Source organism: Dromiciops gliroides, chromosome 3 (genome assembly GCF_019393635.1).
Source record: "Dromiciops gliroides isolate mDroGli1 chromosome 3, mDroGli1.pri, whole genome shotgun sequence".
In the NCBI taxonomy this organism is placed as follows: Eukaryota; Metazoa; Chordata; class Mammalia; order Microbiotheria; family Microbiotheriidae; genus Dromiciops; species Dromiciops gliroides.
The window spans coordinates 461,148,601-461,162,641 of NC_057863.1; the positions used below are offsets into that span (position 1 = coordinate 461,148,601).

Below are 14,041 nucleotides of genomic sequence, written 5' to 3' on the forward strand. Positions count from 1 at the left end.
ACTATCAAAGCTCCCTATACATCTTGTTATGTGCATTTCTGTTCACAAGTTAGGGCCTAAATAATATAGAAAAGCCACAAAGGCCTCATCATTTCTATTTAATAAGTAGAAATCCTCTCCTTTCCTTGTTAGGGCACCATAGATTCTGCTGATTTTTCCAACTTTACCATGTCATAACTGAATACTGGGACAGGTAAGACCTATTCAGTTCAGACACCAACTAAAAATACTGATGCCAATAATATATTTCCCGTTCCTATATGGAATTTTACGTTGTTTTTAAAAGGTAAGACCAACATATTCTGGCGTATTTTAAATCTGCAAGAATTGGATATGATAGATCAATGAGGGAAAAAAAAAAAACGTTTTCCACTGACAAGTTTCTTTCAGACACTGAACAGACTATCCTTTGTTACAAGTCTGCCTATAAGCTCATACTTTTATAAGTGTTTTAACAACAATTTCATGGAATCCTCCGAAGAGCACATACACACTTGAATACACAATGCTCTCATGCAGCAGGTCTAAACTATAAATGCAGAAGATGTTCCTTTCTATATGTGTGAATTAAAAACCTATAAAATAATACAGGCATTCTAAAATTTGTGTTTAAACTGATAACAGCTTTACTGATTTACTGACAATGAAAATATATAGCATTTTTTCCGTCAGAGCATTTATCAACACTTGGCATCCCTGCACTAACTTGACATGTAAGATGATCAAAATGGATTATGTAATCTTTCCCATTCATTTCTATTGATTTTAGTTATGATAAAATTCATCAGTGTGCATGGGAACGCTTAGTCTGAAAGGCTCTGGTTGACAAAAAACCCAACAGAGCTGTAATAGGCTGGATGTAATTTTAAAATGGGATTGCACAAATACAGAACTCATGCCCTAAAGGCTTCAGCTAGAAATTAATACAAATAATTCAGGCTATCTCATAAAAATCAAATCTGTCTAATGCAGAGATTTCACTCCTGATATAGCATTGCAAAATTCAGAGCCAAAAAAATAAAAAACAAGTAAATGCCATTTTAAAAATATAGTTTCTTAAAATATTTTTTCAAACTTTTTTTTAAAACTTCAAGACTAATCAAAGTTATTTCTGTGACTGCCAGGAACATCAAAATGCCAGTGAGTGGACCATTTTAATCAGTTTTATTGATTCATGCTTTCAGTTCTTATTCAGTTAAAAACAAGGCACATTAAATACATCCTCTTATTGCTCTATAAATGCATGCAGCTCATTCTGTTTATCAAAAGTAATAAATAATGGCAATAAAACACCAAGACAGTTATAAAAATGACAACCCAGCCTCAAACACAGTATTTAACAGTCCAATCTAGAACAATAACCTAACATAATACATAAAAGTGCCACATGTAAAAACATGCAGTATGTCTATCCAGGCCAGTACAGAGCTTGAAGCTGTTGGTATTTTGTTTCTTGGTTTCACACATAGTAAGAACGGTTCTCCCTGGACCACCCAAAGGACTGAAATAATGCAAAATGGTACAAAGATACAACTGCATTGGCTTCGCCATTATTACATTCATATGCCAAAAGCTTTTTCTTAAATACATAAAATGTGGGATAATTAATTCAATCATTGACCCTTGCATTTTTTAACCTATCAGAAATAAGAATGCAATTTTTGCCAGAGTCCAAGAAACAGATAATATTCTGCATACCATGAAAAAAGGCCAAACAAAGCCAGAATTTAAAGCAGAATAAAGTAGAAATATTGAGGTTCCACTCAGGATACACTGATGGAAAGCAAGAAATGATCCACGGAGCATGTAGCCTATAAACTAGTCTTATACTAACACTATTGCTACAACTAGAGTGGGGAGCTATTTTTAGCCATACCTACAAAGTTTTCACAACAGACAGGTTTTAGTGTTTTTCCCCCAGCTGAACCTTTTTAAAAAGGGTCTCCAAAGTCACTTTGTGAGATGAACTAGAATAGATTTCAGGAAGGATTTGATTTTTCCAAAAAGTTATCATCATCAAATCTTCATTTAGACATGACACAAAATGCTTATATGCTTTATTCACAGTTTAAAAAAAAAACAAACAAAAAAAGGTTGGCACCAGCTGATTCCCAAGACAAGTTTCTGGAACTTGTGAAGAAGTGCAGGTTCAGAATCAGCAGATTTTAGGAGAAAACTGATACAAGACCTCACACACAGCTAAACATGCACAAGGCCTATTAAACAAATGTAGATCTGGCAACGGAATCTGCAGGTTCCTAAGCAAAAAAGGCAATTTCCTACTGTATTAGATTCAGGGAGATACAAGTCATCATTATCTTGATTTAACTAGAAGAAGAGAAAGAGAGGGAAACCAAACATAGAATATTACAATATTTCATCTCAAAGGCACACACACACACACACACACACACACACACACACACACACACACACATTAAAAATATATTTTAAAAATAACTTTTCCGTCTGTTGGGTCTTGCTTAGCTTTAGACAAAGAAATTTATTATGTTTTGAGAGAAATGCTAAATGGCCCCATTTCAGCCACCATTTATTAAAAATATTGCCTGGAACCTTGTAACAAAAAGAATGTCACAGTGACTTCTGGAAGTATCGCTATCTTGGTTTCAGTTTCATACTCCTTTGTGGCAAATGTATGAACCTAAGCTCCTTGTGGGCAGGTTGTTTTTCATCTCTGCAGCCTTCTGTAGTGCCATGCAAATAGTAGGCACTTAATAAATGTTTATGGAATTTAAATGGTCTTTTTTAAAAAATTGTATTTTGTTACATACTACTGCTTTTTAAAATTTTACCATTCAGAGTTTTAATGGTGACATAAATACTAAAGAGTTGGAAGAGGGAGGCATTAAGATGTGATTTTATGCTAACAGAAAACACCACTGCACTGTGGTTTGTCAATTTGTGCACCAGTTTTTAGAACTCAGATTTCCAATCATGGTAGTAAAAGCTTTCATCAAAGTGTGATATTTGCTTCTATATACAGAACCTGATCTTTGCAAAAGCTTGTGTGGGTTCAATTCACACTGGGAAGGGCCAAGGGACAAACTACCAGATGAAGGGAGCGCAACTAGAACCAAGTAGCAGCAAAAATATTCCTAAACCATCCTTACTTAAAATGTCAGGGTTTTTTTTCTGTAAAAGGACAAAACGGAAAATATTTTTGGGGATTAAAAAAAAATAACAATGCAACTCTGTGCTTGTAGTTAATATTTGGAATTAGAACAAATGATATTTTATTTCTACATCTCCCCTGCCCCAACCTATTTCTTTGCTAAGTGCCCAAAACCACTACAACAGGGCTCAGTCTAAACCAGTATTAGTCAACATCACATGCTCCCTCAAAGGTAAGCTCTGGGGCTCAAAATTTGTGCTTTTTATACATGTATTTTTAGAAATACATTTCTACCATTAGAGTACTTCTATAAAGAGGAGGAAAATTTGGGCTCATCCTCATTACATCCAAATACACCACTTCCATGCTAGTCTCAAAGCCAGGAAATCAAGGATCTTCCTGGCAACCTCAGCAGTCAAAGAAAACCAGCAGCCACTGAAAAAAAAAAATGAACTGCCGAGATGAAACTATCACTGTAATACTCAGTAAATGTCAATGCTATCCTTATCTATACCTGTGATTTGGGAAGCTTTCAGAGTTTCTCTTTGTGACTTACTCCTGAAACTAGATCTAAACTTTTTTAGTTTTGGCAGTCACACCTGAAATAGAAAATTGAACAATATTGTGAACTCGAGGTGGGGGGACAAGAGATGGAAGTAAGAAATCCTCAGAAACACTAACATTTTCTAAGGGGTCATTCTGTATGCCCCTTCTTTTTCAACAGTAAAGGCTATCTAAAAGTTTAATGAACACAGGTATGTGTCAGCAAATCTCTTCCAAGTTCTTTCTTGAATTTCTGCCAAAACATTCTGCTTTGAGAACTGAGAAAAGGATGTCCAGTCTAACAGACCAGAAGTATAGTATTAAAATCTGCATGGAAAATAAAGGTAAAATACCCTTTTTATAAGCTATGCTGAGTGGCAAATACAAATCAAGGGCATACGCAGAGATATCTTAGAGTTTTGGAATGTTTCCCAGTGGTTAAAAAAAAAAGCAGCTATCCATATCCACTAATTTGGAGAAGAGTTGTTTCTAGTTCTTTCTAGCATGGTGCTTTGTTGTTGTTGTTTCTGTTTGTTGGTTTTATGAACTGCTCAGACTCACAGTCCTCCACAACTCCGATCCACTGGAATGGGAGATCTTGAACCCAGGCTCTCTTCAGCAGTCTTCATGAGTATCGCCAGACGGCTTCCAGATACCATTCCTTTTTGAACAGCGCTCATCAGCTTAAAGAAACAGCATTGGATATGTTACAACACACATATACACCCACACACATACCAGCCAGCTCATTCAATTCAGAACAGCACTTTAATAGTTACTAAAACTGAAAGCTGAGATAAATGAGTTCTCTATCAAACACCATTGCAGGTGCTACAGACAGCAGAAGCAAAAAAAGTGCTTCCATTTCAGTGAATTTCAAATGGAGGACAGGTAGATCATCATTTCTCCAGAAACTTCTATCCAGGAAATCAATCTGTCTTTGAAAGCTAATCTCAATCGTTGTCACTCTGTGTGTTCAAAGCACTTAAGTGTTTGAGAGTATCTTAAATACTGGATTTTAAATTTCATTTGTAAAACAGTAAAGCAATACTAGGGATAGGATAAAGACAAAACAACCCACAGGATACCAATGACCCCATATTTAGTAGGGGGAATAGAGGTGAATGATACTGTACTTGATTCCTTCAATATTTCTAAAGTTAAATTCCTTAAAGACTTTTCAAAGTAATTTTCATTTAAGCCCTTGAAACTAGACCCAAAGATCTACCTTAAAGAATTAATAAACTCCACCACTCAGATTTTAGCTAATTCTTTTTTTATCCAATGGATAAAATCAGAATTAGTCTCAAAATTACATGCATTCAGCTGGCAAAGGACTTTTTCATGTAGAAAGCACTAGACAATTATGTTGTATGTGTCTTTCCCCCTTCATCCTTCCCAAGACTTACTTACCAGTTTGTTCGTTTGGGTGTTTTTTGGTTTTGTTTTTTGTTTTTTTTGTGAGTTGCTTTTCCCTACTATTCTCCCCAATAACTTTTCTTTTTATTTATTAATCACTCTGGCATTCACTACACCTGAAATACAACTGACCACAGTGCTCCTTAATACATTTATACATTTTGGATTGCACATTCCATCCCTTTTATATAGTAACAACTTCCAAGGACAGAAATGGACTACTCAGATCCTAACATTGAAGAGTATTTCACAGGGCAATATTTCAAAGGTTTGGACTGTTAACTGCAATAAAGCCCCCAAATTCTGAGTTCCCAAGTTTCAGACTCACATATCTATGACTGCCCCACACAAGGATCATCTAGAAATAGTCTTTATAGTCAATAAGATTAAGAATAGGGGCAGCTAGGTGGCGCAGTGGATAAAGCACTGGCCCTGGCGTCAGGAGTACCTGAATTCAAATCTGGCCTCAGACACTTAACACTTACTAGCTGTGTGACCCTGCGAAAGTCACTTAACCCCAATTGCCCCTCACACACACACACAAACACACACACACACACACACAACCAAAACAAAACAAAAAAATAAAGTGAATTAGAATTTAGGGCAACTAGGTGGCACAGTGGATAGAGCACCGGCCCTGGAGTCAGGAGTACCTGAGTTCAAATCCGGCCTCAGACACTTAACACTTACTAGCTGTGTGACCCTGGGCAAGTCACTTAACCCCAATCGCCTCACTAAAACACACACACACACACACACACACAAAGATTAAGAATATATGGATAGCTAGGTGGTGCAGTGGATAAAGCACTGGCCCTGGATTCAGGAGGACTTGAGTTCAAATCCAGTCTCAGATACTTGACACTTACTAGTTGTGTGACCCTGGGCAAGTCACTTAACCCTCATTGTGCCAAGAAAAAAAAAAAAAGAAAAGAGTAAGAAGATAAATCTAGGCTATATGTCTTCAGAAAAGGGAAAGATTTTTAACCAACTTTTACATCAAGCTAGAATCTACCCCATGTTATACCTGGTACACTATATGGCATATTTGGGTTGGGTATAAGACAGATTTTGTTTGCAATTGCTTGTGACAATTTTCAAGAAGATAGTCCGTATTCATTATTTGGCACAAACCATTAAAACGCTACAAAAACCAGGTGTGTCAACTGACAAAATAATTTGTAAATCTTTCTTTTATAATTTTACTATAATTTAATTTCTCCTATCTGTTCAAATGCACTTTAAATACAAAGAATTACAAGTAGATATATAATTTTACTTAGAAATAAAAATGTTCATTCTACTATCTCTAGTATGTGCAAATGCATTGCATCAACTGATATAGCTTAGTCCTTTGAGGTATTCTTAAATTCTGGTCCTTCTAGTATTTTAATAGCTGAAGACATAAAAACAAACTCTTTTATAAATAGTTTATTGCTTAGGCTATTAGTCTACAAGTACCTTAAACCCTATTGCAACAAAAGACCATCTTGAGTGAGTTATCTTCTTAACCAGGGTCAGTTCGAATATGGCATCATATCTAAAATACTCTCTCCTTCTGCCATGATTGACAGTCATTTTAAAAAGCATTCACCTATCATTTATTCGGAGAAACAATTACAGGTTTCCAAGGACCCTATGAGAGATATTATCTTTAACTCTAAAAAAACGGCTTTAAAGTGCAGTATAAGCATTTGTATTTAAAACAGGCTTTTTCATGGATAACTGGAAAAGTTCAAGGCTAATCAATAAGAGATTCTTTAAGAAAACATGTTAGAAGGACTCACTTAGCAAAAAATTTTTTCCAACAATGATCCACTCAAATTAACTCAGTTACTGAATACTACAATTCATGCCATCCATGATGTGGGATTTCTAAACAAAGCTTAATGGTGGTGGAGTCAGATGGCCTCTGTTCAAATTCTGACTCTAATGCTCATTTCCCATATCAGCGTGAGCAAATTATTCAACCTCACTGAATTTCAGTATTCTCATCTGTAAAATGGGGTAGTGATTTTTGTGAAGAAAGCCCTCTGTTAATCTTTAAGTGTAACGTTAATATTAATTTTTTTCAATACTAATTTTTTAAGCTTTTCTAACATGAGAGGAAGTACATGATTTTACTTGATGGAACATTTTCCAAAAATCTATAAAAATTTAAAAACAATTTCCTGAAAATTACAAATAAAAGGCATTATGTGGTTTCCATTTTAAAAGCCAAAACTGATAGCCTTGATTTATTTTGAAGTCTGCCTTGGTTAAAGAACTAGACTTTATAGGGATGAAACTCTTTTTTGTAATGCTGGACACAACCTGTGGAAATTTCCTACATTTAGATTCAACAATGCTCTTATCTGCAGCTCATCTCCAGAGAGACAATTACCATTTCCTTTGCCTTGATCTTGTTTGTTTAACTTGACACAGTGAAGAAAGGGCTGACATTGACCAAAATCCCCAGCATTAATTTATCTCATGTTCAGCATTCATCATTGCCATGATGCAGCAAAGACCTGGCAGTCATTTGAAATACCTGCCCAAGAAAGACTACAAAAACAAACCTTGCTAGTAAGGAACAAATAAACTCTTCATATAAGTGGAGTGAGGTAGACAGATACAAATATATTGCTGGTCATCTTGCTTTATTTTATTTCCTTCTTTGGAGATATTTATGAGGATTAATGATCTTCATGCCTAATTTCTTTATGGAGTAAAAATGTGAAGTTCCTATCGTCAGTTAAATATTTAAAAATTGGGACCCAAGTTTGGAATTACAAAGAATATAAATATTTTAATTATATGCCATCACAGACATGGTCTTGAAATTAAATCATACATTTTTTCCTTTAGTTTGCTTTTCTAGTTTCTTGAAGCATAACTAACACCTTTAAGACTACAACACAATTTTGCTTTGAAGATATTAAATGTATCTAAAGACTTGTTGGGTTTGATGTCTGGTAAAGTTGCTCAATGGGTACTCTAAAAAGGATATTGATCTGTTCTTTAAAAAAAAAAAATTATGCTCCTGGGTTAAGCCTTAACCCTAATCAGAAACCATATTTAATCTAAATAGTCCAATACATTTGAGTGGTTTGTTAATTTAATTATGAGAAACATGAATAACAAAGAGAAAGAAAAAATGTTCTGCATCACAGAGACTCTTCATTAACTCATACAGATTACTTGATAAAGCCATGGATATTGATTTTTCTATATTCACAAATAATATATGTAGACTTATTCTGATTTCACCTTGAAACACCTATTTCTAATGCCCTCCTTCCTCATCCCTTCAAAATGTTTCAGTATGTGTGTGTATGTATATGTATATATGCATATGTGTGTGCGAAGAGAGACGGATGTGTATGAGTGTGCATGCATACATACACAGGTGTATATAATACTGTAGTGGATAAAAAGAAAGTCCTGAAGCCAGGAAGACTTCGCTTCTGATTAAGTGACCATGGCCAAGTCACTTAACCACTCAGGTATCTAGGCAATTCTCTAATACTATAAGTTGAAAAGAAGGTATTGATCCTCATGGGAAAAGGAAGTTTTCTCACCAGGCAGTTCCCTAAATCAATCAAATCACAGGTCCAGTACAAACACCCACACCCACACATGACAGGCATTTGTGACTTTTCACCTACTTTGTTTCTCAGTGGTAAAAGGCAATAACAACTATGTGTACTTAGTGGTCTATTTCTTAGAACAAGTTAAATACTGTGGCCATTCAGAGATAAGAAACAATATTTTTGGGTCATTCAAAGTTTTTTTTTTTGGTCATTTGTCATTTTAAAAAAAGGAACAACCACAACTCACCTGCAAAAATTCATTGAGCTCAACCAATCCATTTTTATTCAAATCTACTTCATTGAGAATTTCATGTAGCGTATTTTGATTCATTTGAATATTGATGCTCTAAATGAAAGAAAAATAGAGGTAGAATTAATTAATCATGAATTATGGCTTTCTATTAATTTTATTAAAGATTTTCAAAGTCCAAACGAACAAGGTACCTCAAGCACACGTTGAACATCAATTATGGTAATAAAGCCTTTTTGCTCTTTATCAAACATGTGAAATCTTTTTTTGTACCTGGAAAATAATGAGCATTAATGGAAAACTTTGCTCACATTAGAAATTTTTTTAAAAGTCAAAGTGAAGGAAAATTTAAAAGATGGTGGATGTACCTCTCAATATCAGAAGGCTGTAGGCTAATTTCAGAAGTGTCCGTTAGCTGCTCTGACCGAGACTTGTAGCCCATTTCATAGTACAGAAATCTTGTTGCACAATCAAGTTCCTCCTAAAATACAGATCAAATTGCCAAAGCTCTATCAATTCAATCAATTAACATGTATTTTATAAGCCCTTACAATACATATATGCCAGGCACCATCTTAAGCATTGGAGGCACTAAAAATACATGTGAAATAATTCCTACTGTCAAGGAGAGGAAATTTCAGTCTAAGTTCTTTTTTTAAATTTCTAAGAAATAAAAGGAAGAAGTATTTCTTCATTCAGTCCAAAATTATTTACCATTTCTGATGTCTGTGGCATCTGACATATAAAGTTAGCAGTGGTTTAAAGTGGAAAAAGTACTTAATTAAGGTGGTGCCAACTACTACAATGCTCATTACTGCATAAAGAGTGGAAATAAGATGTGGGAATGCAGGAATCTGGCTTTAGCCTTTTGAGGGAAGTATTGAAAAAATAGGATCAAGGGATGGAATAGAGCCTTTCAATCATCATCTTATGAATGCATCCATCCATCAATCAATAATGATTTCTTCAATCTGTGTGCCAAAAAGCTATACTAGTCAAATAACCAAAAAAGTCTCCAGTGACATGATAATATCTGCTTACTTCTCAAAACTTTGCAGAAAGATGAACATTCCTCTTCCTTCCCTAACTTTCTACAATATAGAAGGACTGTGGCTGATTGGTTCACCCCTAAGTTATGGGTGGAATGATCTGAATGTGCAGGAATAGAATGAAAGCCCAGAGATCTAGTGGTGAGGAGATGCTGATTCAATTTGTGGCAGGAATTCAGACTGTGGGAGGTGGGATGGAGGAAGAGAATTCTATGAACTAGATTGGTCACATTCCACCCACTGGGAGACAGTGGATTTACTTTCAATTCTCATTCCTTAAGTGTGTTGGAAGTAAAAGTTTGAAAACATGAACAGATAGTTTTCAGCATATACTAGGTGTAGGGTACCTACAAAGAAAATAAAAACCTTAAACCTGTCCTTTGGGCCCTTCGATCAGGCTTTTCTCCCTTAGTTTCAGTGCCACCTTCTCTCTTAAACCTTTAGTGTGTTTCTTTTCTTTCTTTTCTCAAATTTCCCTTGACCTGGATATCTCCTTTGCTTGAAATTCTCCCTCCCTTGTACTGAAATTATGTGTGCACACACATGCACAAGTGCAGAATACAGGCCCTTTTTTCTTGGTGCCTAACAGTGCTTTGCACATAGCATGGGCTTAACTGATGTTTGTTGAATTTTTATTTTGAATTTAAGAATCAGAAGGATTGAGACCCACAGTAAACTATTCTGATCACATCATTCACTGTATATCGACTAGGATGGTTACAAACAGCTAGCACTCATTCGTTTATTCAACGAATACAGATCATGCATTTGCTCTCTGCTAGGCATGCTACTAACCATTAGGAATACAAAGACAAAAAGAAAATTATTTTTTCCCTCAGTGAGCTTATATTTCCCAGGGTAAAGACATAAATATGGATAATTAAATGTAAACCACATACGCCGTCCACAAACCACATACAAAACAAACACAAAGGAGTAGGGGAGGATGCTAGCAATTGGTGGTTTGGCTTTCAGTGCCAAATAGGAGTTTATCTTGAATCCTATAGGTGAATGGGAAAGAGTAGGTCTTCCTGAGAAGGGGAGTAATGGAGTTAGCTCTGTTGTTCTAGAATATCAAGTTGGCATCTAAGTGGATCTGAGATTGGAAATGATGCTAGAGAAAAGAAGACCATTGTAAAAGTATATTACATAGTTCAGGTGTAAGACAGCTTGTTAAAAGACAACTGGGCTTGGAGTTAAGGAAGACCTACGTTCAAACTCTGCCTCAGAACCTAATTGTGTGACTACAGTCATCACTTATCCTCTATGAGCCTCAGTTTCTTCATATGTAAAATAAGGGAGCTGAACTCAATGACTTCTATTGTCTGTTCCAATTTTAAATGTACCAACCCCCAAAGACAAGAAGAAAGTATTTATTAAATGCCTACTATGTGGTAGGCACTACAGTAAGTGCTTTATAAATATTATTTTATCCTCACAATAACCCTGCAAGTAGATGCTATGATGATGTCTATTTTTCAGTTCAGAAAATTAAGGTAGACAGAGGTTAAGCAACTTGCCCAGTGTCACACAGCTAGTAAGTATATGAGACCAGAATTTAACTCATCTCTTCTTGGCTCCAGGTGCAGTGTTCTACATAGCTATGATCCCATGATGCTAGCCCCAACTAGGCTGATAGCCATGTGAGTAGAGAGACAAAAATATTGTGGAGGTAGAATTGAAGAGACTTAGCAATCAATTGGCTACAAGGAATGAGGAAAAGTCATCCCCAAATGACTCTGATTTTGCAAACCCAAGTGATCAGAAAGCTGTTGGTGCCCCGAAAAGAAATAAGGAACTATGGAAGAAGGGTCTGGAGTAATAACTGAATGTGTTGAATTTAAGTATTAAGTTACCTTAATTTCCCCTTTCTACAAATCAAGTCATCCCAATTATTTAGGGCATGATTAATCAATTAGACCAGAACTTGCTCTTGGCCTTGTTTTACAGTGGTTCTATTTGCTGCATGCATGGCAATAGCATTAAGGTAGATAAGTAAGTCTGTGCCCCTATGTTTGGGGCCAACTGAAATCAATGAAAATAAAATACTAAAAACACTTTCCTACCAAGACACTATACTTATCTGATGCATCCCAAACAGTGATATGTAAGACCACTTCTTGGCTTAGAATAAATTGGCATTCTTTTGGCCAGAGGAAATACAATCTAAAATGAGACTTCACTGAATAAGTACTTGAAGGTCTGGGAATGGGGCCATCATTTCATATTTCTTGTTAAGAGAATTATCTATAAAAACATTTTTGCGACCAAAGGGAAAAAGGTAAATTGGCAAAAAACAGGAATTTGACTACATGGTACATTCTAAGAGGGTTTTCAATGAAAATGTATAAAGATATAATGGAGCATGCTCTAACACTCATTAACACAACAGAATAGCCACATGTTTTATTTGAGAGCCAATGAGCTTATTGGAGAAATGTGGTGGTAAAATTATGTATTCAATACCTTTTTCTTCTCATCACACCAATTCAATTCCCTTCCCATCAGTTCAACAATCTTAGGTAGAGCTTCCTCTGCAGCCTGGACATTCAGAAAGGCAAGTCGAGTGCGGCGTGAAATCATATCTACTGCAGTGCATGCATATTCTTTGATTCCATATTTCACCTGTGTTTGACATTTTTTAAAAAGTTATTTTGTACCCAAAGTTCAAAAGGCAACTGGCCACATACAAAGAAAGAAAGAAAGAAAGAAAGAAAGAAAGAAAGAAAGAAAGAAAGAAAGAAAGAAAGAAAGAAAGAAAGAAAGAAAGAAAGAAAGAAAGAAAAATTTAAACATGCATGCAGATGAAAGGTAAAGTTTGGTTTTATACTCTTCAGTCTTCTAGCTGGTTGAAGATCAGCAGTAACAGTGCCTATGACTTCACTCTTCCCGACAAACCAGAGTTTGAAAAGTTTACTCTCTGGAAAAGGAGTAGTTCTACTCTCAATATAGCTTGGTCTAACTATGGAAATCTCCCTGCCTCTCATTTGCCATCTTATTACATCTTATGCATAATATGAATGTTTGTTTATTATAAGTAGAAAGAGCAAAAAATGTCTGAGAGAGGATAGGATTCAAATCCCAGTTCTGTGAGATCTGAGTACTCAGTTTCTTCATATGTAAAATAGAAGGGTTGGATAAGATGGCTTCTGAGTTCTCTGCTAGCTCTAAATCTATGATCTATAACTCCTATCCTATCCAAATCCTATGACCAGTAGATGGCTTTAATTTGGTCTGCATAGTATTTCCTGTCTTGGATTGTAAATAACCAGATAGTAAGAATTGTGTTTGTACATATATTTACTTTATACACTTCTTATGATGACAATGAAACTAGTTAATTATATCTACAACAAAATATTTATTGAGTACATAGTGTGTAAAGTGCTATGTTGAGTGTTATAGAAGATACAAAAGAAGTGTAAGATAATATCCCTGCCCTCAAAGAATTAATACTTATTTGGGACAGACAATGTATAAACATGTGAGAACTTTAAATGACAATTAAAGGCATCATAAGAAATACCACAATATAGCATGTGATTAAATATCAAATGGGAGGTACAGATAAGTGCTAGATCATCAAAAAAGCAAGAAGTCACTATGGATTGAAGTGGTTTGGAAAAGCTGAATGTTAGCAGTGAGTTAAGCTGGTCCTTGAAGGACAGATAGGATTTCATCAGTATTTTATAATTACTTTAATTCATATTACCACCATTATTATCCTCCCAAATTTTAGAATTAAATGTAAAAAGTAACTAAAAAGACCAGAGCTATATGGCCACTTATTTCAGATTCTGGCAGAACTTCAAGAAGACTAAACCTTAGAACCAGCAATGTCTTAATTTGGGGAAAGAGGAGAATCACCAAAAAAGTGAGTGTAATTCATCATAGACACCAAAGGAAAATAGGTGATTGAGAAGCAGCCAACCACATACCTCTGCTTCAATGTATGGGAATTCAGACACAAGACGCACTCCAACGATGGGCCATCTTTTTCCAGTTACACTGGCTATTTTGGCTACCTCAAAGGCCTTGTCACCATAAGTGGAAGCAAGATGTTGAGCCACCT

At 35.5% G+C, this 14,041-nt stretch overlaps 1 protein-coding gene across 3 annotated transcripts in view; it reads right to left on the reverse strand.

Moving 5' to 3' along the window:
* The window catches only part of GPD2 (glycerol-3-phosphate dehydrogenase 2), a 214,008-nt gene that overhangs the window by 22,412 nt on the left and 177,555 nt on the right, over nt 1–14,041 (reverse strand). The window contains exons 12-18 of one of the 3 annotated variants that reach the window (XM_043991226.1): nt 13,908–14,039; nt 12,436–12,594; nt 9,289–9,401; nt 9,115–9,193; nt 8,918–9,016; nt 4,238–4,359; nt 1,142–2,328 (exon numbers count right to left, since the gene is read on the reverse strand). In XM_043991226.1, the coding sequence (XP_043847161.1) occupies nt 2,325–2,328; nt 4,238–4,359; nt 8,918–9,016; nt 9,115–9,193; nt 9,289–9,401; nt 12,436–12,594; nt 13,908–14,039 (708 nt within the window). In that variant the 3' untranslated portion in view covers nt 1,142–2,324. Of the gene's footprint in view, nt 1–1,141; nt 4,360–8,917; nt 9,017–9,114; nt 9,194–9,288; nt 9,402–12,435; nt 12,595–13,907; nt 14,040–14,041 lie in introns of those variants that run through there. The other 2 variants (XM_043991224.1, XM_043991225.1) reach the window with 2 other exon arrangements.